This window comes from Vombatus ursinus, unplaced genomic scaffold, assembly GCF_900497805.2.
Source record: "Vombatus ursinus unplaced genomic scaffold, bare-nosed wombat genome assembly UNPS02014801.1, whole genome shotgun sequence".
Taxonomy (NCBI): domain Eukaryota; kingdom Metazoa; phylum Chordata; class Mammalia; order Diprotodontia; family Vombatidae; genus Vombatus; species Vombatus ursinus.
This window is the reverse complement of record NW_020954579.1, coordinates 8,006,710-8,034,543: the sequence shown is the minus strand read 5'-3', so window position 1 is coordinate 8,034,543 and position 27,834 is coordinate 8,006,710. Positions and strand designations below refer to the sequence as shown.

The following is a 27,834-nucleotide window of genomic DNA, read 5'->3' as shown; positions in this document are numbered from 1 at the left end:
GAAAGACACACATGAAAAATTAAAAAGCAACACAAAGGATTGGATAAGTGCCAAGTGTATAGTACAGGTGGAGAAGTTTAATAAAGAGATGACTAGGCTAGGTCTTTCAGGGAAGGCATTAAAGTGGAGATTGGACTTTATCTTGGCTCGGAAAGATGAGTGGGGTAATAGCCAGCGTTTATATAGTGCTTTAAGGTTTGCAAAGCAATGTACACGTTATTTTATTTGATACCATTAAGACTGAGGAAGAGGAACAGCAATCTCGGCAAAGGTGAGGAAGCAGGATAGTCTGGATAAGATTTAGAACTGGAAGGAGCCTTAGAGATCACCCATTCCAGCATTCTCATTTTACCGATGAGGTGAGGTATAATAACAATTCCAGAGAGGCTTGCCCAACATCACACAGATACTTTGTTGCAGCTCTTGGATCCCAACTCTCAAGGCTCTAAAAGAACTTTCCCCAAGCAACGTAGTTGCTAAATTTAATTGCTAGAAGGAGGTGGAGGGCCTAATCTTCTGAATTAGAAACTTGCCCTACATTCTAGTTCACGATTATTTCATAATTAGCTCTGCATCGTCCTGTAATTGGTAAACGTGCATCACTCTTATTTTTGCAACTAGAAGATAAGCTACTGGAGGGGCTGAGACTCCGTCCTCCATTGGGGTAGGCTGGGCACTCGTTTGACGGATTCTCCCACCCATTTTCTTCCATCTACTTCTTCCATCCTCTACTTTAACCCTAGCCCAGACCCCTGGAGGAGAGGGGGGAAGTCACGCCCCAACTCGTTCCGGCTTCTGGCCCTGGGCAAGATCTCCCAATAAGCACGGCCATGATTGGACCATTGGCGCGGCTCGCCCCAAGCTGACCAATGGTGGTGCTGCCTGTTACTGGGTCGGTGAGGCCGCGAGAGGTAGCTGTTTGAAGGGAAAGGAGAGCTAGGGAAAAGGTGGGGCCGGGCCGGCAGGTGGAGGTGAGCCTCGGGAGTCCCTCCGGCCGGAGCCCCTCTCCTACTTTGTCGTCTCATCCCAGGCTTCCGCAGCAGGGCGGGCGCTGACCGCGCAGTCAGCCTTGACCGTGCCCCGTGAGCTCGGCCGCCCGTGGCTAGGGGCGCGCACGGCGGCCGGGCAGGTGACGGTGACGTGCGCGTGACGCCACGGCCCGGAGCCGGACCCCTCCTCCTCACCCAGTTAGAGCCGCGCGGCCTCGCCTCGTTCTTCCTCCGCGGGCCCCCGAGGCCAGGTAGGCGAGCAGGTGGCCAGCCGTCCCTCACCCTGGGCCCTGGGAGCTGGAAGTGAGGGACAGATCCCCGGAGCGGGGGCCACTGCCCCGCGCCCAGCCTGTCCGGCGGAGGACCGGCTCGGGGCGGGAAGGAGGCTCCCGGACGGGCCCTCTCAAGCGTGGCTCTTTAGTTTTACCAGAAAAGAAGGCGTTTTTCAGCCGAGTGAGTGGCTGCCCCGAAGCCCCTCATATCGGAAGAACCTTTACAGGACCCCAGGCCTTTTGCGGGTTGTGACCCAGCAGGTGGAGGGGACGGGAGTTAGGTTAAACGACACCTCAAAATAAGTCACCCTTTCCTCCCCGCCCCCCACCTCCGAGCACGTGTTAAAGCTCTAGGTGGGGAATAGATGAGCCTCGAGACTTTGTTTATTTTTTTGCTCAGAAAAGCCCCAGATAAGGTGGTTGAGGCTCAATCAAAGTACTCCCCCTGTAGAAAAGTTCTTTGAGGGCAGAGTCTGTTTCACTTCTACGTCCTTCAGTGATTGGCACGTAACTAGTGCTTACCCATGTCAACTGATTGGTAAATGCTTGGTTGGAGTCTGTCCGGCAGCTTTTTTTTAGGTTGGGAAAGAGGGTAAAAATACCCCCAATCCTCAGACTGGAAAGGGATTAGGTATGATGTCCGAAGTTAGTACCTTAGTTGACTCATCTGTGAACTTGGGATGGTGCCACCTTCGAGGGATGCAGCAAAATAAAAATGATGCAGAGGGTTTTTGGTGTTTTTTTTTTAGCTTTTCTGTGTAGGTGATGGCGAATAGATGTCTGTTCTTACTGATCTTAAAATGAGATCGCCTTCAGTGCCTTCAGCCCCTTCTGAGTCACGTTATAGTGGCCTAGTCTGGAGAAACTTTGGATTTGGATCGAGTTAGGTGTGTTCAGACTTTTTCTCATTTGTAAGAGAACAGAGTCTTGAAAGGGGATTTACGTCTGTCAAGTTCTTCTACAATCTTTGTAATCTTGTACAATCTTTATCAGTTTAAACTGCCAGATGGCCATATAGTGTTGTCGATGCTTTGAACTCCCCTTATACTTTTTTTTAAACCAACTTTAAATTAGTCTTCCTGGTGCTCCTCTCAGAGAAAGTGACTTTAAGAAGTGAGCCTGCCTATTATGCCAACCAACTTCATTAACTGTCTTCTGATTTTCCCCAATGTCACTATCCCTAGTAAATTTACTGAAAATATAGTTTGCAGTTGAATACTTTTACAATCGTGGAGACCATTTTCTTTTTTGGCAGGGAAGGGTTCCATCTTGAATTGATTGGAAGCAAGAAGTAATTATTAACTCTTACTCCAGTGATGTCCCTAACAACTTAGTTTGCAAGATTTCAACTGAGTGCAGTAACTCCACACTCTACTCCCAGCCCTCCCTTCTCTCTACTAGCAAGACAGTTCATTTGAACATTTACTAAGTAGTTCAAGACCCCATGCTAGTCACTGAGTGGGCTATAAAGATTACTATGACATAGGTCCTGCTCTCCAGGAGCTTAGTCTAGTATAAGATCTATACAATGGCCACACAACAATGTATCAGAAGCAGGATTTGATCCCTTTTCTCTCTCATTTCAAGTTCAGCACTATCGGCTGTGCCACACTGCTTCTCATGATACAAAGTAGACTGTGATGAATAACACTTTTTCACTATGCAGAGATATGGGCTGACAGTCCATTTGTGTGAATTTGGAACTGGTATGATAACTGGACCCGCAGGATTGATGTCAGTTTAGAACAGGTATCTTGGAACTTGTGGTTTAAGGAAGCAATAACTACTAAAGTTCATTATAATTGGTTTCCTTCATGGTCCTATGCATTTTTATTTTACTTTGTGCATTTAAAAACATTATTCTGGGAAAGAGGTACGTAGGCCTTACCATAATACAGAAAAGGTTCACAGACCTTGACTTAGAGGGAGTTGCCCCAAGGATCTGTCCTTGGCCCTTTGCTATTCAACATTTTTATCTGACTTGGATGAAGGCAGAGAAGACATACTTGTCAAATTTACAGAATAACATGACACTTGGAGAGATAACTAGAATGTTGTATAACAGTCTGGATCAAAAAAGAACTCAACAGACTAGAATGATGTGCTGCGCTGAATAAGATTTCAACTTGGGTTCATCAAGTCAACTTCACAAGTACATATTGGGGGAGACATGTCTAGACAACAATTCCTATGGGAAAAATTCTGGAATGTTTACTGGATGGCAAGCTTTTCAGGAGTCAAGTTAATGTGATGCTAAGTTGCTTTTTTTTTTTTTAAAAGAAAGGCATAATGACCCCAGAAGGAAAGTCATATACTCTGATCTGGTCAGTCCACATCTGAGTTTAGTTCTAGATGTCATGTTTTAGGAAACACATAGACAAGCTAATATAAAGAGGGAGACCAGAATAAGGATTGTAGAGGACTGTAGAATGTGCCATGTGAAGATTTGTTGAATGAATGAAAAGCTTGTATTATGTAATTACTATGTGTAAAGCACTCAAGATATTAATACAAAATTGAGAGTCTTTCCCCTTAAAGAGCTTACATTCAAATGGAAGGATAACATGTCTAGGGGAGTAGTGGCCAGGGAAGGGTATTTTGGCTTAGAAAGCCACAGGGATGGTGAATGGAGTAAAAGGGAAGTTGATCAACTTGACTGTTCTGGAAGCATTGGCAGTATTATTTTGATTACAGTTCCCAGAGCAGGTAGCAGGCAGTATACCGTAGGGCACAGGGTGGATAGCTGGAAGGAAGCAGGGTCTAGTGGTTGTTGGCTGGCAAAAGAGAGGAGCTATATGAGTTTGTGCTCATGGACTCATTAGTTAAGACAGCTCAGTCTGAGTAGGGGAGTTTCTCCTCAAGGAGTCCATGTCTTATTGGGGAGGGGAGCACACAAAATCTAATATATGTACATATATGCAAAATACAAACTTGTTTTGGAAATTGGGAAGCAGTAGCCCCTGTTGGAATCAGGAGAAGGTCTCATGGGGTCAATGAAGCATAAAAAAAAACACAGAGAACAGAAGGAGATAGAAACTATCTAGGTAATTTTGTTACTATTTTGCATTGAGTATATGTTTTTAAACTATGTAACTAGTTTGCAGTTTCATATATAGTGCTCATCCTTTGGTTGTATCTTTAAACGTTTGTGGCTCTGTCCGTTTGCAATAGAAAATAAAATGTATTTTTTAAAGGCTTCCTGTAGGAAGTATAAGCTAAGCTTGGAAGGAAACTAGGGATTCTAAGACAGGTAAGGACAGAGTGCATTCCATGGTGGTCAGCCTAGGCAAAGATAAGGAATTATGAGATAGAATGTCTTATGTGAGGAGCATCAAAAAGTCTGTTTTTGTTGTACTAAAGGGTCTGTGGAGGGTATGTGTAATAAAGCTGGAAAAGTAGGTTGCAGCCAGGTTTTGAAGGGTTTTAAATTCCCAAGACAGTTGCTAGAGCTCCAGGACTCTGACCTCACAGGCATCTCTTGAATACCCCCTTGCCTTCCACACTGACCCTAAATCAGGGCACAGGGTGGATAGCTGGAAGGAAGCAGGGTCTAGTGTTTGTTGGCTGGCAAAAGAGAGGTGCTATGTGAGTTTGTGGTCATTGACTCATTAGTTAAGACAGCTCAGTCTGAGTAAGGGAGTTTCAAAGACAGAGAGTTCTATATCTGTATTTCCCCCCAGCTAAGAGCAATGGATTTACCCAAGAGCTGCTACTGAGTTAGAAACATAATTCAGATCTCAAGACTGCTGGTCGCTTACCCCAGTTATTGTGATCCAATGGATCCAACTGTCTCTCAGTATAGGGTTTGCTTCTATTATCCTTCTTATCCTTTCTTGAAAATTCCTGACACCTAAGGGGTTGGTTGGGTAAGCAGAGATGAAAGAAGGCAAGAAGGTATGAATGTGAAACTATAAGCAGTATGGATGGAACCCAGAATATTTCAGGAGCCTTTTTTTTATTGGTTTAAAACATAAGTAGATACCCAGTGGCATTTGGGATGGTCTCCTGAGAGTATAGAACTCAGTGTTAGAACTCCTGGGTTCTTTTTTCTCTATCGACAATTGAATGAAAATATATCTTCCCTAAAATGAACTTTGGTTTCCATCTTTTCTGCCTGGGGACTAGGATTAGTTCTCCCACCTCTCTGTCTTCCAGGAGTGAAGGTGGTGATGTCCAGAGGGCAATTTGAACAAAGAAAAGACTGTTTCACATCCACTCCCTTCCTCCTAGTGGCACTGCTAGCCCTCAGATAAAACTAAGAGATGGCAGCCTCATGTGCTACTTAGAAGGGAGTGGCAGCACCCACTGACTCATCAACATCTCTTCACTCTGGAGGCCAGTAATTGTCAGATTGGAGAGGAGTGAATGGTGCAGGCTGCTTAATAGGCTGAATGAGGATTGAGATCACTCACTGGTTTAAATAGCTGCCTTCTTCCCCATAATGAAAGATTAGGAATGAGAAAGCTGTATATAAAAATAGTACTTAACAGTTAACTGTAAAACAATATATTTTTGCAACTGTTGGTTCCATGAGAAAATAATTGGGTCCCAAGGCAGGGAATGACTCGTTTTCCTGAATGATTATATTGATCACTGGAGCAAAATATATATACATTCCCTTCGGTAAGCAGTGGGAGGGGGAAGCTTCTGGCTTGTGTGTATGCACTGCATGAAGTCCAGGGAGCCAATTGAAAGGAGGGGGAACATGCTGCATTAGAGATGCAGGTTAATGAAGAAGAGTGCCCCTGGCTTTGTGCAAACAGTCTTTTGCCTCTGTACAGGGTAAAATGAGAAACCAGAGACTTGTTTCTCCCCTGAGTTCTAAGCTTTTGTGTAGGGAACGGGGGATTGAAAGGGGTTTCTCCTTTCAAATCTCAGTTTCATACCCTCAACAGATCCATTTATAGAATGTTTTTTTTAAAAATTTCAGTGTGAGAGACTTGCCATTGGCACATGTTTATGTAGAGAATTACCCAGGCTGAGAGGTAGATGCCCTTGGTTCTAGCCCAAGGTTTATTCCAGTTTTCTATGTGACTTTGCTTCTTGATCTTTGTCCCCCATCAAAAAACCATGCCTATCTTGATGGAGTTAGGACCATTGGATTAATTTTCTTTATGGTTAGACACTTAGACCTATGAGGTAGCCCACAGTTTGCAAAGTGGTACTGCTTTCACCCTCACTCCGCCCCCCCAAAGGCATACTATCTTGGACAGGGGTTCCCAATATTTTTGGGGTCCTTTATCCCTTGGCTTGTGGTATGTCTTCCCAATAGCCAATATACATAAGAAACAGATTAATGTTCCATAAAGAAAACTTTATTTGGTACATAAACTTTTTTCTTAGTATCATAAAGTTGTTAAGAAATTCATTAGAATAGTTAAATGAATTGTAAGACCCTTGATTCTGTTTCCTGTCAACTGACAATTTTATTCTTGGTGTGGTTTTTGAAAAAAGCTATCCAAATATGTTCACTCTCCAGTTTCTTGCTTTGGATTTGATTGAGGACTGAGATAAGTTGTTATAAATAAAAACCTTTTGTGAACACATTAAGTAAGAATGATATGTGCTTCTCCAAGGATACACCAAAAATTTTATCACTGAATTGGTCAGAAATCAGTTTGGAGTTTCTAGTTATTTTTGTGGTCAATTAACTCACCTTTCACTGGATCATTGTTGCTGATTTTCCCCCCTCTTTTCATATGAAAAAATTTTCACATCCAAATCTTATTCATTTGGTTTTGATCAGCAGAAATTATTTTTGCAGCTGCCTCTTTCAGATGTGCTATAAATCTTCCCCTTTTTCTACCCTGCCCCAACCACTTCACCTTTGTTCTTTCTTTAATCCACAAAATTTTTCACCAGCAATACTATTTCAGTAGTATGATACAGGATGATATTTCACCAATTGAATACAGTAATTCACCAAATATAGTCTGTATCCCTTTGACAGGCTTCTCCTACACATACACCAAGTTAGTAACCCCCTGGTCCAAAGGAACTTACATAGGATGATCATATATTTAGAGACTTTCACAGGATCATAGAGTTGGAAGGGACCTTCAAGACCATCTAGTGCAAACCCCTCACTTTAGAGGTGAGGAAGCTGACTCTCAACTTGTGACTTTTCCCTCGAAATCATCCTATCCTCACAACTTTCCTGTTACTGTTAAGGGCACTGCTATCCTCCCACTGACCCAGGCTGGCACCCACTTTAGTACTCAAACTTCTCACTTGAGCTCACCCCACATACCCAACTGTTATCATGTCTTATCATTTCTACCTTTGCAACATTTCTCAGAGAAGTCCCTTTCTTTCTACTTACACACCTGTCCCTCTGGTGCTTGAACTATTGCAGTAGCCTTTTGGTTGTCTTCCTGCCTCAAAGCTCTTCCAACTCTTAGTATATCTTCTACTCAACTACCAAAGTGATTTTCCTAGGGTCTCACCCTGCCACCTCCCTTCTCAGTAAACTTCAGTGACTTCTGATTACCTCCAAAACAAATGCAAAATGTACTGTTCAGCATTTAAACCTCTTCACAGACTGGCCCCATCCTACCTTTCAAGTCCTATACTTGACTCCCCTGATCATCCACTATTAATTATCCTGCTATTCTGGGCTACTTGCTGTTCTACCTCCAGACTCTGTGTCTTTTCACCGACTGTGTCCCAGGTCTGGATTGTGTTCTGATCCACTGCTGGTGCATTCCTTTTGAGATTACTTTCACCTACTTTGTGTATATCTTGTACATGCATAGTTTATGGCATGTTATCTCCCCCATTAGAATGTGTGCTCCTTGAGGACAAGGACAGTGTCCTTTTGCCTTTCTTCCTCAGAGCTTTGAGAGTGCCTAGCATATAGTAAGGGCTTAATAAATGCTTACTGACTGACTGACTTGACTAGCATCATGCATCTAGAAAGTGCCAGAGGTGGGATTTGAACCCAGGTCTTCCCATCTCCAAATCTAGCACTGTGTCCACTGTGTCATGCTGCCTCTCTGAGGCCACTGTTATTCTTTTTTTCCTCAGCTCCTGCTAGTGCAGGTTTACTGCCTTTCCTCCCCTTCCCCTGTGTGTGATGTTCCTCCTCATTCCAACTTGGATTCCTCTAATGTGGAAATTTGTGGGGGTTTTGGGCATCAAGGAAATTTGCTCGTCCTCTTGTGCAGGTGGTCTAACGTATCAATCAGCAAGTCCTTGTTAAGTACCTACTGTGTGTACACTAGGTGCTAGGGACACAAAGATAAAAATGAGGATGATCCCTGCCTCCACAGATCTTCTGTTGGAGGAGACAACTCACACTTATATGTGTATTAAATTTAATGTGTTAAAAAAATCCAAAGTAATTTTTTTTGCAAGAGAAAGGCATTAACAGTTAGAATGATCAGGAAAGGCTTTATATAGAGCTCTCTTCTTCTAAATTTGTAATCTAAAAACTGTAAAGAAACTTAATCCAGTAAAGAAGACAATGTGGGAAGTAACTCCAAGAAAGAGGCTGTTTTATTTGTGGGGTGACCCTAGAACTGTGATTTGAAAGAAGTTTAGAGCTTAGACTGAGAATTCCAAAAAAGAAAGAATTGGATGTAACTAGAACTGTGAACTGATCCCCCAGTGCTTTTTCTGTGGCTAGTGATTAAATCATCTGGGACTAATTACCAATTCATTCCTCAGTTTGCCTATTTAATAGGTTCTAACTAGTACTATGTAGTAGAAAGAACCCTGAACTGGAATTAACATGTGGACTGTAATCCTGGTTCCTCTACCCACTGCACTATAATGTCCAGGGGTGTGCTGGTAAACATTTAACAGCCAGTTTTCTGATATGTGGGTGGTGGTGAGGGAGAATATAGTCATAAAGCCCTTTGAAGTTTAATCTGCATTGTTAACATTTTATTTATAATTAATTCTTAAGTCTAGACAATCAACAAAACAGTAAATCAAGTCCTGATTTTGTGGCTTTTGCAGGTTTTAGACATGTTGATGTTTAACAATGTACTCTCCTGAGCCAGTTCAAGCTAGCTTCTGCACACCCCTGAATGTAACCTTGGGCAAGGAGTTCTTCTAGCCTTTCTGCTTCCTCTGTTAAGTGTCAGGATTGGACAAATAAGCTTAAAATTTTCTTTCAGCTCAGATTCTTGAATTCTATGATTACTACCCATGGAGTTTAACTAACTGGATGCAGCCTATTGTCCTGGGGAAAGAAACTCCTAAAAATTGGCCACTCATTCAGTAAGCAGTTTTGCTTTGTAGGGGTAGTAGAAAAGAAGTATAGACTTGGTTCATGCCCAGAAGGAGTCCTTGTGGTCTTCCAGAATGCCCCACACATGACACTTTATAGCAATAAGTAAAAGACCCAGAACACTAGAGTTGGAAAAAGCCTTAAGAGGTCATCCCTCATCTTCTAGCAATGGATGGATTGTAAGCACTACTCGACTAGTTCATCTTCCTAGAACCTGTATTTGAGCAGCCACCTGGGGAAGAAGAGACTCCTCAGTGCCTAGTTCTGAAGTTTGTACTTCTCATCCATCTACTGGCATATAAGTTATTTTTTCATTTTTCTATCCTGTCTCCCTAACTAGACTACAAGTTTCCTTTCTTTTCTTTCTTTTTTTTTTTTTTGCAATTAGGGTTAAGTGACTTGCCCAGGGTCACACAGCTAGTTAGTGTCAAGTGTTCGGCCTGAGGCCAGATTTGAACTCAAGTCGGCCTGACTTCAGGGCTGGTGCTCTATCTACTGCACCACCTAGCTGCCCCTAGACTACAAGTTTCTTGAGGGAACAATGTTTTCTTATGCCTCCATACACAAAAGGGCTCTATGGATGTTTGTACAATTAGTTATAGTGTACTCCTTGACCTTTAAGCCAAGGAGCCCAAAGCCATCCCATCCTTGTATTTTTCATGCTTCTGGCTTTCTACAGACAGAACAGCTGTGCTTTGTTTTCACAGACAAACACAGGCAGATGAAATGATTTGCCGGGGATAAACCTGAGGCTAGAACTTGGGTTTCCTAGCACTGTATCCTGGCTGCATTGCTCTTTGTGATTCTGTCCAGAGTTAACTCTCTCCTCTCCATGAAGGGGGGAGGTGGTGGTAATGGTATGATATTCAAGAGAACCAGTAATATAAACATCATTTCTTTTTGTCTTTGAAGTGTATTATTGTTTCCCTCCCCAGCAGATTTATCTTCCTAACTATGATTTCAATTAGATTAATATTAAAATGAACTTATGAAGGGACATAGCCCAGGTTTGTCACATTAGGTAGATTAGGAAGAAGACTATTATACTGGGTGACCTTGGATAAGTTCTCTAATTTTTCTGTGCTTCTACCTCATCTGTCAAATAAAATGTTTGGAACTAACTATCTTTAAGGTCTCTGCAAGCTATAAAATTGGCTGATTCTGTGTCCCTAAGGTTGGCAATAAAGAGGGTGTGCCCTGTGAGTACCAGGGGTCCATCCAAACTCCCTGAGTTAATGTCACCACTTAAAAAAAAAAGGCATGCTGCTTGATGATGCTGAGCAGAAGAAAATCTATCCATTTTACTTCAAGAGAAATAGGCATACAGTGGGAACAAAGGGCTTGGATTATAATGTATATTGCTGGGTTGTCCACTAGTTAGGTGATGCAATGGATAGAGTACTGGACTTGCATCAGCAAGACTGGAATTCAAATCCTACCTCAGACACAACTATGACCTAAACAAGTCACTTAACTTCTCTAAGTCTCAGTTTTCTCATCTGTAAAATGAGGATAATATTAGCACTAACCTCAGAAAGTTATTGTGAGGAGCAAGTGAGATAATATATGTAAAATGCTATGTAAATACTAATTGTTTTTATGTTTTGGATTCTTCGACCAGTGTTCTCAGGCTCGTTTGAATGAAATTCTCCTATCTCTTCTATTTGTAATGTGGAAGTTGTCTCAGGTGACCCCATTAGAGGAAAAATTATTACAATTGCAAAATACAGAACCAATGTGTCCATTGATTCTGGCTTACCATTTTAGATGACATATTCTTTGAGGGGAGGGTAATTCTTCATAGTGTCCAGTCAGTTGTCAATTATCTGTGTGAATGTTCCATAACAAACTTTAAAATTCTAAATTAGCTTTCCCTAGCACATATTTGGGTTGTTTCTTCCTCCATCACTTGATGTGTCCTTAGGGGAAGAAAATTAATTTCAGTATCAGTTAACATAATCATAATTAGTATGGTAAATTTGCTACTGCTGCAAAAAAAGTAGTCATATGACAAATTTGAAGGTCCATAAGAAATGGTTTTGGATTAACAACTTTTTGGGGATTATCTGTCCTACTGTTCCCTTCAATCCACACAGATATTTGAGCCCTGATTCTAGATGACAAAAATATGAAACACCGACCCCTCAGCTTAATCTGAATCTAGAATGCCCAGAAATGGTATCTCTATTTGTTCTGTTAGCTTCCCAAATGCAACATTGCTTTAGCAATGAAATCATAAAAGAACACTAGGTCTGGAGGAAAAAAAATAGTTTTTTCTAAAATGGAATGTGTTATTCCTTTTCCTGTAGGCAGGTAAATGGTGTGTTAGGCCTAAAGTGAGGAAGACCAGAGTTCAAATCTGGCCAAAGACACTTACTAGCTGTGTGACCCTGGGTAAATCATGTAACCTTTGTCTGCCTCAGTTTCCTCAACTCTAAAATGGGAATAATATTAGTATCTACCTCCCAGGGTTGTTGTGAGGATCAAATATGATAATATTTGAAAAGCATTTAGCACATAGTGTCTGGCACATAGTAGGTGCTAAATAAATGCTTGTGTACTTCCTTCTTCACCTCCCCATTACTTTTTAGAGTATGAATCCTAGTTAGGGTTTTTATCTGAAAATGAGATGAGAAGGTTTCATGAATAGCCGTGTTTTTGAATCTTTGATGGGGGATATTTAGTTACCTTATATTAATCTTTTATCCCTGTGGGTCACTGACCTTCATTAACAGAAAACAACAACAACAACAACTACTACTTCATCTTTGTCATAGATTATATATTGGATTCATTTATAAGCACAAACATTTCTGTCTTTAGTTCCCCTTCTGGGTCACAGAGCCTTCTCCTGAATTCTAGGGGAAGACCTAGAACTTCTGTTCCTCCTTTTTTCCCCCTCTTTAATCTGGCCTCTGACTGGCTGTGTGACCCTGGGCAAGTCACTTAACCCTGTTTGCCTCAGTTTCCTCATCTGTAAAATGAGATGGAGAAGGAAATGACAAACCACTCCAGTATCTTTGCTAAGAAAAATCTGCAAAAAGGCATCACAAAGAGTTGAACATGACTGAACAACAAACCTTTCTAGGCCTCAGTAACTTCATATGTAAAATGGACTTGATAAGCACCAAGGTTCTTTTAAGAATCTGTGATCCTATCATTCCTCAGGAAGCCTCCAGTATGTGGGAAGAGAAAGGACACATCCGTGAAAACAAAAAGGCATAAAGAATACATGCAGGAAAAATGTGCTACCAAGTACAAGTGAATTACATTGTAACTCACCACTTCTCATTGGTAAATTCCTCCTGGAAACTCCATTTTGAGGAAAGGACCCTAGCTGGCCATCCTTCCATTCCTCTCCTGGCTCTGCTTCTGGTTTCAGGCTTTACTACTTTGCCACCAATAGAGAACTCAGTGGGTTCCCTGTCCCCCATGTCATCTTCCACCATTAGAATGTAAACTCCTTAAGAGCAGGGACTGTCCATCTTGTGCTTGTTCCCTAGCACTTCACCCTGTAGCTGGCGCATACCCTTTAATAAATGCCTGTTGATGACTGATAACTGGTGGTTGTAAGATAGTAAATGCTACTTCTAGGGCTATATCCCAAAGAGATCACACAAATGGGAAAAGGACCCACATGTACAAAAATATTCATAGCAGCTCTTTTTGTGGTGGCAAAGAATTGAAAATTGAGAGGATGCCCATCAATTGGGGAATGGCTGAGCAAGTTGTGGTATATGAATATGATGGAATACTATTGTGCTATAAGAAATGATGAACAGGCTGACTTCAGAAAAACCTGGAAAGACTTGTATGGTCTGATGCTGAGTGAAGTGAGCAGAACCAAGAGAACGTTATACACAATAGCAGCCATGTTGTGTGATGACTTAATATTGATAAACTTAACCCTTCCTGTCAATACAAGGATCTAAGACATCTCCAGAGGCCTTGTGATGGGAAATGCTATCCACACCCAAAGAAAGAACTATGGAAGCCGAATTGTTATTTTTTTCTCTTCTGTTGAGTTTTGTTTCCTCTTTCTGATGGTTCCTCCTATTTACTTACAATATCACTAATGTGAAAATATGTTTAATATGAATGTAGATGTATAGCCTATATCAGATTGTGCACCGTCTTGGGGAGGGTGGTGGGGAGGAAGGGGGAGAAAAATTTTAAACTCAAAAGCATATGAAAGTGATTATTGATAAGTCAAAATAAATTAATAAAAAACATTTTTAAAAAGAGATAGTAAATGCTACTACTCAGCTTCTCCTCACCTCCAACCCCCAAAAGTCACTCACATTGATGCCTTGGCTTAGCTAGAACCTCCCATGAAGACCCCCTTTGCTCCTTCCTCAGCCCCTCTTTGCTCTAGAATTTCTTCTTGGCAAAAACCTTTGCTCCAGCAGGCTTAGTGGCAGCTAAGCATAAACTGCTGTTTGTGTCTGAGCTCCCCATCTGGACAACTCCTAGACAAGAAAGGAAGGATTATTTATCTCAGACAGACTAAACTCACTCAGCCCTGAGTCCATTATAAGCTTGAGTTGGGGGATTGCTTTGCCATTTTCCTGGGAGGAAGCCTCAGAGAATTTCTGGCAAGAGGGCTGGACTGAGTACCTGGGCACCTAGAGTGAATTTTTAAGGTCTCTAGTGATTTCTCTGTATGCTTACAGGCATGCTTTTTCCTTTCAGTGAGCCTCAGTTTCTTAGTTTGAAAAATGTCAGGTGACCTATTTTTCTCCTTTTTAGACAGAGGGAGCTTACATTTTTTAATCACATCTGTAATTTTATCTATGGCAGCTTCTGGTGTGGAACTCCCTCTATCAATACAGATCATCGTTTTCTCTGTAATTGCGTCTCTGGCAATGAAAGGTTAGTTGACTTCTAGGGTCATATAGCCAGCATGTGTCACAGGTGGGACTTGAACCCTGGTTTTCCTGACTCTAGGGTGAGCTCTCAAACCACTAAACCACCTTGCTTCTCAAAAAATGGTTTATAGGAATGAAAGATTGCATACCTCACATACTGTGAGTTCTTCATATGCAGCTGTCTATCTGTATTCCTCATTCAAAACCTGGCTCAATAAAACTTGTATCTATTACTAGGGAAATATTTCTTAATTAACCCTACTTGACCTTGTTCATATACTTTCAACACTTACACATTTATGTAATACTATGCAGGTGTATAAACTCCATGAGGGCAGGGACCGTGTCTAAATTATCTCAATGTCTACCCTAGTGTTGCTACACTGTAGGCACCATTTATTACAGTGGTTGGTTGAATGAACATTTGTTAAGCGTTTACTACTTGGCAGGCACTGTACTAAAAACAGGGAATACAAAGAAAGGCAACAACAACCCCTGTCCTCGAGAAGTTTACATTCTAGTGAATAATTTGCCATCATAGAGCTTACAGTGTAACATGTAAGATGTGTTGCTGTTCAGTTGTTACAGCCGTGTCCCGACTCTTTGTGACCCCATTTGGGGTTTTCTTGGCAAAGGTACAGGAATGGTTTGCCATTTCCTTCTACAGCTCATTTAACAGATGAGGAAACTGAGGCAAACAGGGTTAAGTGACTTGCCCAGGGTCACACAGCTAGTACATGTCTTGAGTCTAGATTTGAACTCAAGAAGGTAAGTCTTCCTGATCCCAGGACTGGCACTTTGTGCACTATGGCGCCACCTAGCCGCCCTAGCAGGTAGGATAGGACACTTTAAATATGCAATGACTGTTTAAATCTTCATAATGCAGAATACAATATGATGGGAAGTACAGTATAAGATCTGAAGTAAAGGAAGTTTTCATGAAATAAATGGCATTTGTGCTTATTGCGGTTTCTTAATAAGAGTGTTTTTCATTCTGCCTTTTTTTTTCTTTTTTTTTTTGGTGAGGCAATTGGGGTTAAGTGACTTGCCTAGGGTCACACAGCTAGTTGTCAAGTATCTGAGGTCGGATTTGAACTCAGGTCCTCCTGACTCCAGGGCTGGTCAGTGCTGTATCCACTGCGCCACCTAGCTGACCCTTCATTCCTTTCATGTAGATGTGTTCTATCCTTCCCACCTTGAGCTTCCTCAGACTATAAATTCCTCAAAGGCGGAGACTATATCTTTCAGTTCACACTGTATCCCTTCCCCATGACAGACAAAAACATGCTTTATTGGAACAGTTGCACTGTTTCCTAAATTCCAGTCTTAATCATCTGTGCTTGTTTTGTTACCTAGGGATTCCCTGACCCCTCTCCTGTTGGGCTGGCGGAGTTGACCCAGTCTTGCTGAGGCAGGATGTTCCTGGTGGGCCTGTCAGGGGGCATTGCCTCAGGAAAGAGCTCAGTAGTTCAGGTGTTCAAGGATCTGGGCTGTGCTGTGATCGATGCAGATGCCATTGCCCACCAGGGTGAGTTGGAGGATGGGAAAGGAGGGGATTCAATTCAACAAACATTAAGCTGTTCCTGTGTTCAGAGAGTGATCCTGCACTCAGGGAGCTTATAATCTAATAGACAGGAAGCAAAAAATAGGTGGCAGAGTTGATACTTTAGTCTAATTTCCTTTTCTCTTTTTCTGTTTCTATCACTATCCTCTCTTTTAAAAATCCTTTTTCTTTTGGGACCCCTTCCTTGACACTTGTTTCTAAGATAAGGAATTATTTACTCTCCTTAGTCCTCTAATTCTGCATCTTTATTTTTTACAAGTGAAAAGGTAAACTATACCTCTTCCTTTAGGATATTCAAGCCCCACATCAAAGCACACTATCTGTCAAATTACATCACCATTCTTGCCTGGAGACTTTTTAACAACAATGGGATTAAATCTTTCAGGGTCTGTTCCTGTGCTTACCTCTTTTCCCCTCCCTTGCCAGTGGTAAAACCAGGGTACCCTGCCTACCATCGTATTGTGCAAGCCTTTGGACAAGAGATCCTGCTAGACAATGGAGAGATCAATCGCCAGGCCTTGGGAAACATCATCTTCTGCCATTCTGAGAAGCGGAAACTGCTGAATGCCATCACCCATCCAGACATTCGTAAGGAGATGCTGAAGCAGATCCTGAAGTACTTGGTTCAGGGTGAGATGCCAGAGGCTGGAGACTTGGGGGGGGGGGCAAGGAGGGAGGCTGAGGTGTGATGTTTCCATTTTGAATTCTGGGACTTCCCTGATGACTGTTGGGACAACAGCCTTTGTCCTTCTTACCTTCGTAGCAAGTCAATTATGGTAACAAGGAGAGAGTGATGGTGGAGAGTTGGACAGTAAGTCCAGTCAATCAAAACGTTTATTTGATACTTAGTACAGAATTCTATTCTAGGCCCCATGAGAAGGAAGGATACATGTGGAATAGAAGGCATATTGTCCTCACCATTGAGGAACTTAAAACTTTATATGATAATGCTTTTGATTCAATCTAGGGGAGGTGGCCTTGTAGCTGACTTTTCTCCCTGATAGTGAGAATGTATTATATTGAATTATACACTCTCTTTTCAAATTCTCTTCCTAACATGTGGTATTCATTTTTGCAAGATGGCTAATCTATGGTTTAAAGGTGCTACCTGTGAAATAGGAATTTTTACCCATTGGGAAATAGGTAACCTTGACCTTGGTAGCCTCATGCTAGAAGTATCTGAAGTAACAAGCCTCCCAGACAAATGGAGACAATGCAATCATTCATGAAAGTTATAGAATACCTACATCTGGACTAATAAATGTTATTATGAGGAGTAACTAGTGTTCAAGGGAATAGGGAACAGAATGGGACAATCAGAGGGAGCATTTTCAATAAAGGTTTTCTGGAGGAAATGAGTCTTTAGCTGGAGCTAAAACAAAGAGAAAGGGATGAAGGAGTCCTCAGAGGTGGTCCAACTGGGGGAGACTAGCCTGGGGAAAGGTTTTCAGGTGAGAGTGAGCCAGACATATGGAGGGACACACAAGATGATGTGCTGCAAAAAATCACTGACATTTTAAGAAGACTTTAAAATTTATAAAAATATGTCTTTTGACCCTCAAAACATCCTTCCAAGGTTGGTACTACAGGTATCTTATCTCCATTTTAGTAATGAGGAAACTGAGATTCAGAGAAGTTATGACTTACCCAAGGCCACACAATTAGTACATTTTGGAGGCAAGTTTTGAACCCAGGTAGCTCTTGATTCCAGGTGCACTCCTCTGGGTTGCCTCTCTTCTAAGACTGGAAATAATGGAAGAAGAAAATAGTTTGAAAAGGTTAGAGAGTAGGAGTCATTTGGCTAATGCTTAGGTTAGTAACCTTTCAAAAAAATGCACCAAAGTTCCCACATCTCAAAGAGCTGAAGTATGGCAGCAGCAATAGGGAAAATGTAGCCTTTATTCTCTGACACATGCACCATAGCTGTCATTTTCAGAACTAATGCATTTTTAATTTCCTTCCCCCCCTCCTTTTCCCCCAAACTCCCGAAGGGTAAACTTTAAAATTTCCCTTGTGGAAGTGGCCACAACTACTAAGAGAAGCATTATATTTAGAACATTAGATTAGCAGGATTTCTCTAGCCTATTTCTGGCCTCCAAGTAGTGTTTGTAGCCAAGATCTTTTCCTTGCCGCTTTGTCTACTTCTCCTTTACAAAGCCAGGAGATGTTCCTCCTTTCCTCATCTTTCTTTCTTTCTCTCTGGGGGTCTTTGCTGACAGTGTAAAGACATCTGATGACTCTGACTCAGGTTCAGAATGGGACCATGAGCTAGGTTTCCTCTTTACCAGTCTGACTTGTTTGTCTTCTCTCTCACACTGCCTCAGCCCTCCCCTCTCCTATCTTCTTTCTGGATGCTTGTGCCTTTGTGCTCCTTCACCACCACCCCCCCTTGGCTCCAGGAATGGAACCCTGTGCCTTTCATTTGTGCCCTTTGCATTCCCTCCCAGGCCAGTTACAAGTACATCTGTAGAGCTCCAAGGCAGCAGGCAGTGTAGCTTCCCTTCTGAGATTACTCCTTGGATAATGTCACCTGCTCTGAAACATTCTCTGTGCTTCCCCCACCCCACTCTGCCTCCCTTAAATAAAAGCCAGAAAGCTCTTTTCAGCTCGATAAGGTGAAAAATGGGGACGACAGCTGTGGCTTCCACAGTCCCAGTTTTCCCCTGATGAGTATAACAAATACAACTGTCAAAGTTGGTATAATCAAACGTCAGATAAGATCACCAGCTGTTGGGGGAGGTCTCTGTGTAGGCAGAAGAATGTCTTAATAGAGTCAGGATAGTTTGTAGAGCTTATCAAGCAGGAGGGATGTGACAGCTGAATGGACCTTTACTGGTGAACCAAAGCACTGGCCATAGGCTCCCATGAGGAGCCCAGAGGAAAGGACACATCGAAGGGAGAGGCAAAGGGAGATAAGAGGTTTTAAAAGGAGCTTGTGTTGGCTCTGGCGCTGAGGTGGGTAAGCAGTGCTGCCAGCCTCCGTTCTCAGGTCCTTTCATGCAGTCTGGTCTTTGTTGCTTTGGGGAGTCCCATGTGTTTCTCTTGGGCTTCTCAGTCAGCAGAGCTAGGTGACTGGGAAGCAGGTAGCTTGGGTTTTCTCCCTGGCTCACTGATCTTGAATGTCAGCTCCACTGTGAATCAAAGAGGGAATAATCCCGGAGCATTTATGCATAATAATAATTCTTCATATTTGTGGCATGTTTTACAGATTCCTAATCATTTTCTAAGGGGCAGCTAGGTGGTATAGTGGACAGAGTGCTGAGCCTGGACTTAGGAAGACATGAGTTCAAATATAGCCTCTGTGACGCTGGTCAAGTCACTTAACCCTGTTTGCCTCAGTTTCCTCATCTATAAAATGAGCTGGAGTAAGAAATGGCAAACCACTTCAGTATCTTTGCCAAGAAAACCTCAAATGGGATCACGAAGAGTCAGACACATCTGAAAACAACTAGACACACAAGCATTTTCACTTAACATTTTCTCATTTGACCTTCACAAGATCCACTTGAGTCAGGACAGATGGTATTATCCTAATTTTGCAAAAAAGAAAACAGGCTGAGAGGTTAAAAGCCTAGTGTTAATGTGGCCATTGGTTTTGTCCCCATCCAGTCCAGTTGCATGCAAAGAAAATTTCCATTCCCTACTGAGAGTTTCATCCCTTGACTCCAGTCAGTCTTTTCACAGATTCCATTTGGTCATGTGGGGACTAGGTAACTGCAGCCTACCACCATAGGAATAGAATTCCATTGACATGTCCCACTGATGTTTAAGGGATGTCCTGTTCAAATATGACCCAAGCTCTTTGAAGAGAACATCCAGTCTGGGCCTTGGCTTCAAAGGATCCCATGTACTTTGTCTCATTGGAGGCAGTGTGACCTTGCTTAAGCTATCAGCTTGGCCACCTCGGGCAGATAAACACATCTTCCCCCTCAGTCTCTGCAGCCACAAGTCCCAGTGTTCTATCTTTGACTATAATTCCTCCTCTCTTTCAGTGCCTTTGCACCTGCCTCTAATATATCATTGCTCTCTTCTCTTCCTTCTGTGCCACCCCACCTCCCATCTAAAAAAAAAAACCTTTGGTAGTTCCGTGCCTACTGAATAAAGTCTTATCTCCACAGCCTAGCATTCAGTGCCCTCTACATTTGGTTCCACACAGCTTTATCTGTTTCCTTTCATTAATCTTATATTCCACCCAAACCAACAGTTCTTCAATACAGCTCCCCAAGGCCTTGCCATTTTCCTAGGTCAAAATCCAGCTCATCAGCTGAGTCACAGTGCTTTTCTTGTCACTTAGTTGAATAAAGAAAATAGGGTATCTAGAGCAGGAAAGGATGATGACCGGCTCTTCTTATTCTTTTGGGCATTTTCCTTCCTCTCCCCAGGGTACCGATATGTGATCTTGGACATCCCCTTGCTGTTTGAAACTAAAACAATGTTACCATTCATGAAGCACACAGTGGTGGTATATTGGTGAGTTGTGATTCTGAAGTGGAAAAATGCCTGTTGATCTTGGGATAAAGATTCCCTCAGGCAGTGGTGGGACATTTGCCTGGGCAACACTGTTCACTCTTTGTCAAGATGAGAAGTTAAGACCCCAATGAACTGGGCCCTGAATATTGACCAGTCTGATGTTATGCAGTTGAGCCTGGTAGGGAGGCTGTTCCATTCTTGCTGATTTTTGTCATTGGTTCTCAAGGCTTTATGGTACATGGGGAGAGCTCCCCCTGCTGGCTGTTACAGGCATACAGGCAGGTAAACCAAGATGAGCAAAGCTGTCGTCGATAATAGCCTTTCATGTTCAAAACAGATTGCCTTCATGTCCATTTTCATTTTATCCTTCCAACATAAGGTAGGACAGGGGTAATTATACCCATGTTGCCAATGAGAGAGACACAATAGACACAGACATTTAGGGACTTGTCCAAGGTCACACAGTGGTTGAGCTCTTATACACAGGGGAACTATGAGAGTACTAGTGAGCAAGTGAAGCTGATTTATTCTACATTGTCCTCTCGGGGATAGTGGGACAAAGCAAATAAAATCCAGGTTTGGCAAGTGGAGGAGGATCAAACTGTCAAGGAAAAATGAGTCATGGTCCCTAGTGATCCAGTAAGCAAGAACAGATGAGATACCAGGGTGTCTTCGGCTCAGATGCTTCCTGGATGCCTCCCACAGTTGTTTTGGAGGTGCTTGGTTTCTCAAGTATTTTGGATTCAGGGTGGTCCCCAGGAGAGGATATATAGGAGGCACGTAATAGGAAGTAGTGCCGGGTATGCTACCTTAGTACCCTAAATATACAAGACTACCTACTTTGTGGCTCTTTGCCTTATATTGTGCCCTGTTTTTATCCTAGGAAGTGATTAAGTGATTATCCTTTTTTTTTCTTTTTTTGGTGAGGCAATTGGATTAAGGGACTTGCCTAGGGTCACATAGCTAGTAAGTGTAAGGTGTCTGAGGCTGGATTTGAACTCAGGTCCTCCTGACTCCAAGGCCGTAGCTCTATTCACTGCACCATCTAGCTGCTCCAGGAAGTGATTATACTTGGGTATAGTCAAGTCATCTAAACTGTTACATAGCTGAATGGGATCTTACCTCTAGACTATCAGTTCCCTAACACTATAAGGATGAGGCAGGTTTCAAGTTCCTAGGTCTCCAATTGACTTGCTTCTTTATCTGTGAAATGGGTGTAATAATACTCATGCTACTTACCTCACAATGTTGTCAGCAAAGTGCTTTGTAAACTGTAAAGCATTATATAAATGTGAGCTGCTATTATTAATGCAGAGCCAAACCACCCCAGCAGGAACTGACCCCATGACTTTAACCTTATTAGCTGTGTTCTGCAGTGAAATGCCAGTAAGATGAAATAATTGGGGAGTTCATTGTGTGGGTGAGAAGAGTTTGTTGTATATGTCTAGACCACTTATTCCTGCTTTGGTTGTCTTGCCGAATTCCAATATATGACAAAATCTTCCCATTTTTCAAATGGAGAAATTGAGGCTTGGTGGAAAAATCCAGGAGACCTGGAGGCTGACGCGTAGCAAAGATGGCAAGAATCAGCTTTTATGTCCAAATTTCTTTAAAAGCTGCTACTAACCTTTGCTGTTTTACCATTTTTTTTAATCAGCCAAGGTTGTCTACTGATCTAATAAGTATTAGAATAACAACATTTCTAGTTCCTATGCAACCAGCCAGCCCCTTTTACATTTGGGGAAGACAGAAAGGGAAGGCACTTGGGGGGCTACAGGGCCTAAAATGGGGCTACAGCACATTTCTTCTCTAGGCTGGCTTATCTTCCTTAAAAATTCGCAGTGTCACTCAAGAGAGGAAGGGACACGTCAGGCATAACAGGGAACCTACTGAATAAGGAGTCTTTGGACCTTGATAGTAAATTCTAGATGTGAGAAGGATCTTTGGATTTCTAGCAGAAAAATCACTGGAGCAGCAGGTAGTCTTACATTCCAGTAATTAGCTGACCCCAAGAGCTGAGGTCATTTAAAATTCCTTCCAGCACCGAGCACAGTGCATTGGACAGGGAAGGCTTTTGATAAATGGTAGTTCAGTATTGATTGAGTGTGGAAAGCCCTTAGTTATCTCTAAACCTGCCCACTGCCCAAATGCACATAGCCCTTTATTTAGCCACACTGGCCATATCCTCAGCACAGGTTGGTTGCTCTGCATAGCATTCTGGATTTGGGGAGGGAGTAGCGATGGTAGGGATTGGGACCGGTCTGCAAAGGGAAACGAAGCTTCATGACAGCCCTAGGAAGCTATTCAGAATGCAGCCAGCAGCCCTGGGGCCTCAGGGGAGCTAGCTGAAAGGGCTTAGCTGGTGGAGACAGCCCTTTAAGTAAAGGTCACACTGACTTGGCCAGAAACCCTAAGGGGAGAAAAGGAGAGAGCTAATGTCACCAACTTGGATTGCTGTTTACGAAGGGTTAAGTTGAAATTCTGGGCTGTAGGGCCGTGGCATAACTAACATTTTGTGTACCTGGGGTTTACCCTAAGACATGTTCTTTTTCAAAGGCACATTAAAGAATTAGGGAAGCAGGACAAGAAATATAAGTGGAGATTGTTTTCAAATCCACAATCACTACTAACTTTGCCTGGAAGCAGGGATCTGCCCTCTCTAAGACTGGGGGTAGGACTATAGTCCAACTGGAACCACGGTATCTGAATGAGAGGGACCCAGTATGTACTGAGAAGCATTTCTCTGTGCCTTTCTCCCAAGATAAAATGTCCCTAGTGGGTCAGGTGGGGTGAGGGTCTCCCTCCTATTTGAGCACTGCCCCCTTTCTCTCACCAGTGACCCCCAGACCCAGCTGTCACGGCTGATGCAGCGGAATGGGCTCAGTCGAGAGGAGGCTGAGGAACGGATTGCAGCCCAACTGCCTCTGGAAGAGAAGCGCCAACTGGCTCGGCACATCCTGGACAACTCAGGGGAGTGGGAGGCCACTCGTCGTCAGACCCTCCACCTACATTCCCAGCTAGAGGATTCCCTGGACTTTTTACCATTGAGGCTTGGCCTGTTTGCTGGTTTTGTTGGCATCATATACCTGTTGTCTCGGCACCTCCTGCTTTAATAAGGCCCTTAGCCCACTTCCAGGACTGACAGCCCAGCCTAACGATGCTGAGGCCAAGCAACAGGGTCTTGAACACTGCCAAGGAGAAGGCAATGTTCTATTCTATCCATCCCTCCCACAGACTCTGAGCTCTTTCCTTCCTCTTCTGTTAGGCAAGCCTGCTGGGCTGAGAGATTGGGGGAAAGGTTGGCACTATTGTCATAAAAGAGACAACCTTTGGAGGGGACACTGACGACTCCTGAGTTAGGAACCAATTTACTGATGTCTCTTTTTCTTTATTCTGTTCCAGTGGCATCTTTGTGTGCCACAGGGAGCTACAGGCCAAGAGATTGACTTTGTATGCATCTTTAAAGAAAGTTTCCTCTCTCCCCTTCCCTCTCTTCATCTGCATTTGAAGTGGCTCCTATGGAGCTTTGGGTAATTGTAGCTCCCTGGTATAACATGTTGTTCTTGCTAGTTCAATAAATGTCCATGAATGAACAGTCTTCAGTTCTCAGAGACTATGACCTGTGCCCTCCACTCAGAGCCCTCGTGGGTGGGTGTGCATGCTTATGTGTTTTGACATGTATAGACAGAATGTAGTATCCTTTCTATAGGCCATTGGTTTGGAGTTCATGCACCCATTTTTGAACTGTCTTGGGTGCTTTCATTCCTGGTAGTATGCCTACAGTGGAAGGATGGACCATCCCCCCCCCCCCACTGCCAGGTTTCTCCAGTGTCTCTTCCTCCCCCCCACCCCCCCACCCCCACCCTGTGAGGTTAGTGAAACTTTCCAAGGGGAATCTCACTCCTGGCTTGGCATTCCTGCCTGACTTGGATCAAAAGGAGGTGTCTACCTCCAGGGCCCCTATGTTGCCTGTTGTTACTGCACCCAGGGCAGCTGTGTCGCTTGTGCTGCCCTAGTTATGCCACTGCCTTAGAGTGACAGCAACATTTGAACCAAATGACAAGCACAGGTTTTCTGGATTTGGTTCATCACCACCAAATGGGGACACAGTCTGTGTCCAGCTTTGAAACTGGAGGCTGAAACTGATCTGTTTTCCCCCAAACCCATCCCCCCTTACTCTTTGTGATTCCATTCTAGCCCCTCCACTTGGCTGAAGCACATGTCCCCCTACCTAAGCCTGCTAGTGACTCTTGCTCAACCTCTGCACCCCCTCTACTTTTTTGTGTTCTTTGCCACACCTCCAGTCCTTTTATTCCTAGGTATATATTGCAATAAAAAAAAAAGTTTTTTCCTTCAGAACATAACAGACCTGCTGATGATGTGTTCATCTTGGGACAGAAGCATCCTATTAAGCCTAGAAATAATTGTGATAAATGCTAATAGTGCAGTGGCCACATTTTGTGCACCTTTCCTCATAGCACCATGTGCTTCAGAGACATCAGCTCATTAACGCTCAGCGAAACCCCAAAGGGAAATAGGTTCTTCTGGTTCACTGGCTGAGGAGAGATAGGCAAAGAGGAATTATTGTTCCTGTGGCCAATGGGGGTGGCATTACCATTGGTAGGGCTTCCCAGGTCACCAAAGCAAGCTTTTAAATGTCTCCTCCACCACTACTACCTTAGAAGGAGAAGAAGAGACTGGAAATTTGGGGAGTTCTTTCTAGAGGTAAGAGCTGCCCTGATGACCACGGTTCTTAGGTAGAGGGGAAGAGATGAACAGGGTAGCCCTGGAAACAGCTCCATTTTTTCTCCTACCCCACCCCACCATTTGGCCCTTAGGGCTTTCTCTGCAGCTGATTGTTAGGGGCATTCAAATACCTTATCCACTGGGGTCAAGTAGGATCCCCAAACCTAGCCACTAAATGACCTGGCAACTCCTATTTGTTTAGAGTGCTGGGCTATAGCTGGCTAGAAGAGAGGACTTGGGCCACCCAGAAACAATTGGAGACATGTGGTACCCACCCAGAAATGGACCCAGAAGACAGATTCCAGAAGCCCACAGAGGTAAAATCCCTTTTCCACCAGTAGGTGGAAGCAACATCCTGAAATCAGCTCTAGTCTCTAGAGGAGAGCTGAGAAATGGAGATGCTAACTTTTACATTCTCTCTGCTGCTGCTGCTGCTGCCTGACATTTCCTTCTGCCATTTCTTCCCATCTTGGCTTTGAGAATGGGCATAGTCACCCTCCCCTCCCTCTTCTCTTCCCCTTTAGCAGTCTAGTGAAGCCTATGGACCTCTTCTCAGAATATTTTGAAATGTATAAAATAAGATTGCAAAGGAAACCAATTATATTGAAATACGGTTATCAAAACTTTTTTTAAACCAAGTTCATGAACCCCAAATTAACCCTTGCTATAAAGGGAAAACAGACCAAAGGGGAATTAAAAAAAAAAAAAAGAGGGACAAGAGGATAACTATAGCTTTGAGCTTTCTAAGGTCTAGGGGCTTTCATTAAAATTGCTAGGTTTCTAGCATCTTTATTCTTTCAGGCAGAAGTAGGGGCCTCAGACCTGGGGTCTGCCTGCCCATTTACTTAGATTACCCAGCAGATGTCCCAAAGCATACTCCAAGGTCAGGAGTTATTTTCTCCTTTAATATAGGCACAGAGACAAGAGAAGGTTAGGAATTGGTTCATGTAATGTGAGATTTTATGGTAGAACCATGAATCTTACCACCCAAGCTTTGGCTCTTAGGCACTTAACCATTTTCGTTTCCTTTTGCTAACCTGTCTACCTTAAAAGGTAAAGGGGAAACTTAGGTAGAGGTTGTAATCCCAGAAATAATGAATGAGTCTAATCCATTCAACAAGCATGCAACTTAATAGATATTAAGATCTTACTATGTGCAAGTTCTTATGATAAGAGTTAGGAATATAAAGATGAAAAATGACATAGTCCCTTCCCTCAAGGTGCTTACTGTATAAAAAAGCAGATAGCACATCTTTGCAAATAAGTATGCTACAAGGTAGGATGTGAGAAAGACCCAGGAGAGATCTAAAGTACTTAAAAGAAAATTTGAGAAGGGGTGGATCCAGCCAGCCCAGCTTCCTGTGTCACCAGTAGCATCATGAGAAGAAAGATTGGGGAAAATCCTGGCACTGACCTTCCATAAAGTCATCCCCAGGTTAGGAAGTATACCATGAGATATTCCTAATGCCCCTGTATTTACACATCAGGAATCTATAGATGATCTAAGAGTCATCACCATATTTTTGACCCCCTATAAACTCTGGGGAATGAATTTCATTTGTTTATTGCCTACTTTGTGTAAAAGCATTTCTTTTGATTCCTCTTAAAACTGTTTCTTCAAAATCTGAGAGGGTACATATAGTAAGCATTTAAATTTTTGTGTGAGTAGTAATACTAGTGGGCTTCTAGTCCCTTAATAGGAGATGAAGAGGAAGGCAAAGTTCAGGAAGAGTCTGCTGCATGACAGGGACAGTAACGGAGAAGGCTCTTTCATTAGGGTGTGAGGTGAAGATAGAATTGGAGCCAGTGTGGGAGAACGGTCACTCAAAACCTGGAGCAGACAAACATAAGAAAATATATAGAGGTATAGCTCAGGGCTTGTGACAGGTGGGGGAGGCAAGTTGCTATACTGCTTCCTTTAGTGGCCTTAAACCCCTATCCCCATCCCCAGTACAACTTTCTGGAGACTAGGAGACAGTCTGATTCTCATTCTTTGGCCCAGCCACAGCTGGTATAGAAAAGTCTCTTTTCCTTTGCCTCCATCGCATCCCACCCCAACTCCTTCCCCCCTCCCCCCTCACTCACATTCCAATACAATTTTCAGCTAACCAGCACGTCAATAGAACAAACCAGGAGACCAGATTGCTGGCCAATTACAGGAAATCATTCTGCTCCACAGCTCCTCTGAGAGCTCTGAAAAGGACGGGGAGGAGTTGGGAGTCTACACTCAGATTCCCCAGCAACCAAGCACATGGCCAGAGTGTATGTGTACTTGTGTGTATATGTGTGTGGGAGGGGATGACACAAGGCTGATTTGGGAGAGGGAATTACTTCAGTCCACCCAGGTCTCTGTGAACAGGTTGGGAGTAGAAAAGCAGAGGGAAAAAGCTTCTGGCCAACAACCCTAAATTTGACTGCCTCCTCATGTTTGTTCTCCAACCAATGTGGAACCTACTCACTGTGTGGGAAAAGGGACCAGGAGTTGGGAATTGAAGTGGTAGATCAAAGTGGTCTGATCTAAGAGGGACAAGGATAGGGGTTAGGTTTGGGGGTGGGGAGAAGGAAGGAAGTCTTCCAAAAAGGAGAGATAATTCAAGGTCATACAGACTGCGATGTGGAGGAGCACCTCCTTGTATACAGAAATTTGCTGCACATTGAGATAAATGGAAATGAGAAGTCTGGAATGGAA

At 43.1% G+C, this 27,834-nt stretch overlaps 1 protein-coding gene across 3 annotated transcripts; it reads left to right on the top strand.

The window, feature by feature from the left end:
• The first annotated feature begins 1,160 nt into the window (after positions 1–1,160).
• On the top strand, positions 1,161–23,997 carry DCAKD (dephospho-CoA kinase domain containing). Of its 3 annotated transcripts, XM_027873079.1 has the most exons (6): positions 1,218–1,240; positions 14,298–14,369; positions 15,722–15,893; positions 16,356–16,559; positions 20,312–20,399; positions 23,236–23,997. In XM_027873079.1, exons 3-6 carry the CDS (start codon positions 15,782–15,784, stop codon positions 23,510–23,512), a joined length of 681 nt encoding a protein of 226 aa, XP_027728880.1. In that variant the 5' UTR covers positions 1,218–1,240; positions 14,298–14,369; positions 15,722–15,781; the 3' UTR covers positions 23,513–23,997. The 3 variants fall into 3 exon arrangements, with proteins under 3 accessions (XP_027728879.1, XP_027728880.1, XP_027728881.1); XM_027873078.1 differs by lacking the exon at positions 14,298–14,369 and having other exon boundaries at positions 1,161–1,240; XM_027873080.1 differs by lacking the exons at positions 1,218–1,240; positions 14,298–14,369 and adding an exon at positions 1,424–1,442.
• Positions 23,998–27,834: the final 3,837 nt, after the last annotated feature.

Bases quoted from the DNA above. Each gene is read 5' to 3' on its own strand.
- DCAKD (XM_027873078.1), top strand. From the start codon at position 15,782: ATGTTCCTGGTGGGCCTGTCAGGGGGCATTGCCTCAGGAAAGAGCTCA. The intron at 16,560-20,311 runs GTGAGATGCCAG...TCCTCTCCCCAG, and splicing joins CCTGAAGTACTTGGTTCAGG to GGTACCGATATGTGATCTTG. The intron at 20,400-23,235 runs GTGAGTTGTGAT...TTCTCTCACCAG, and splicing joins CACACAGTGGTGGTATATTG to TGACCCCCAGACCCAGCTGT.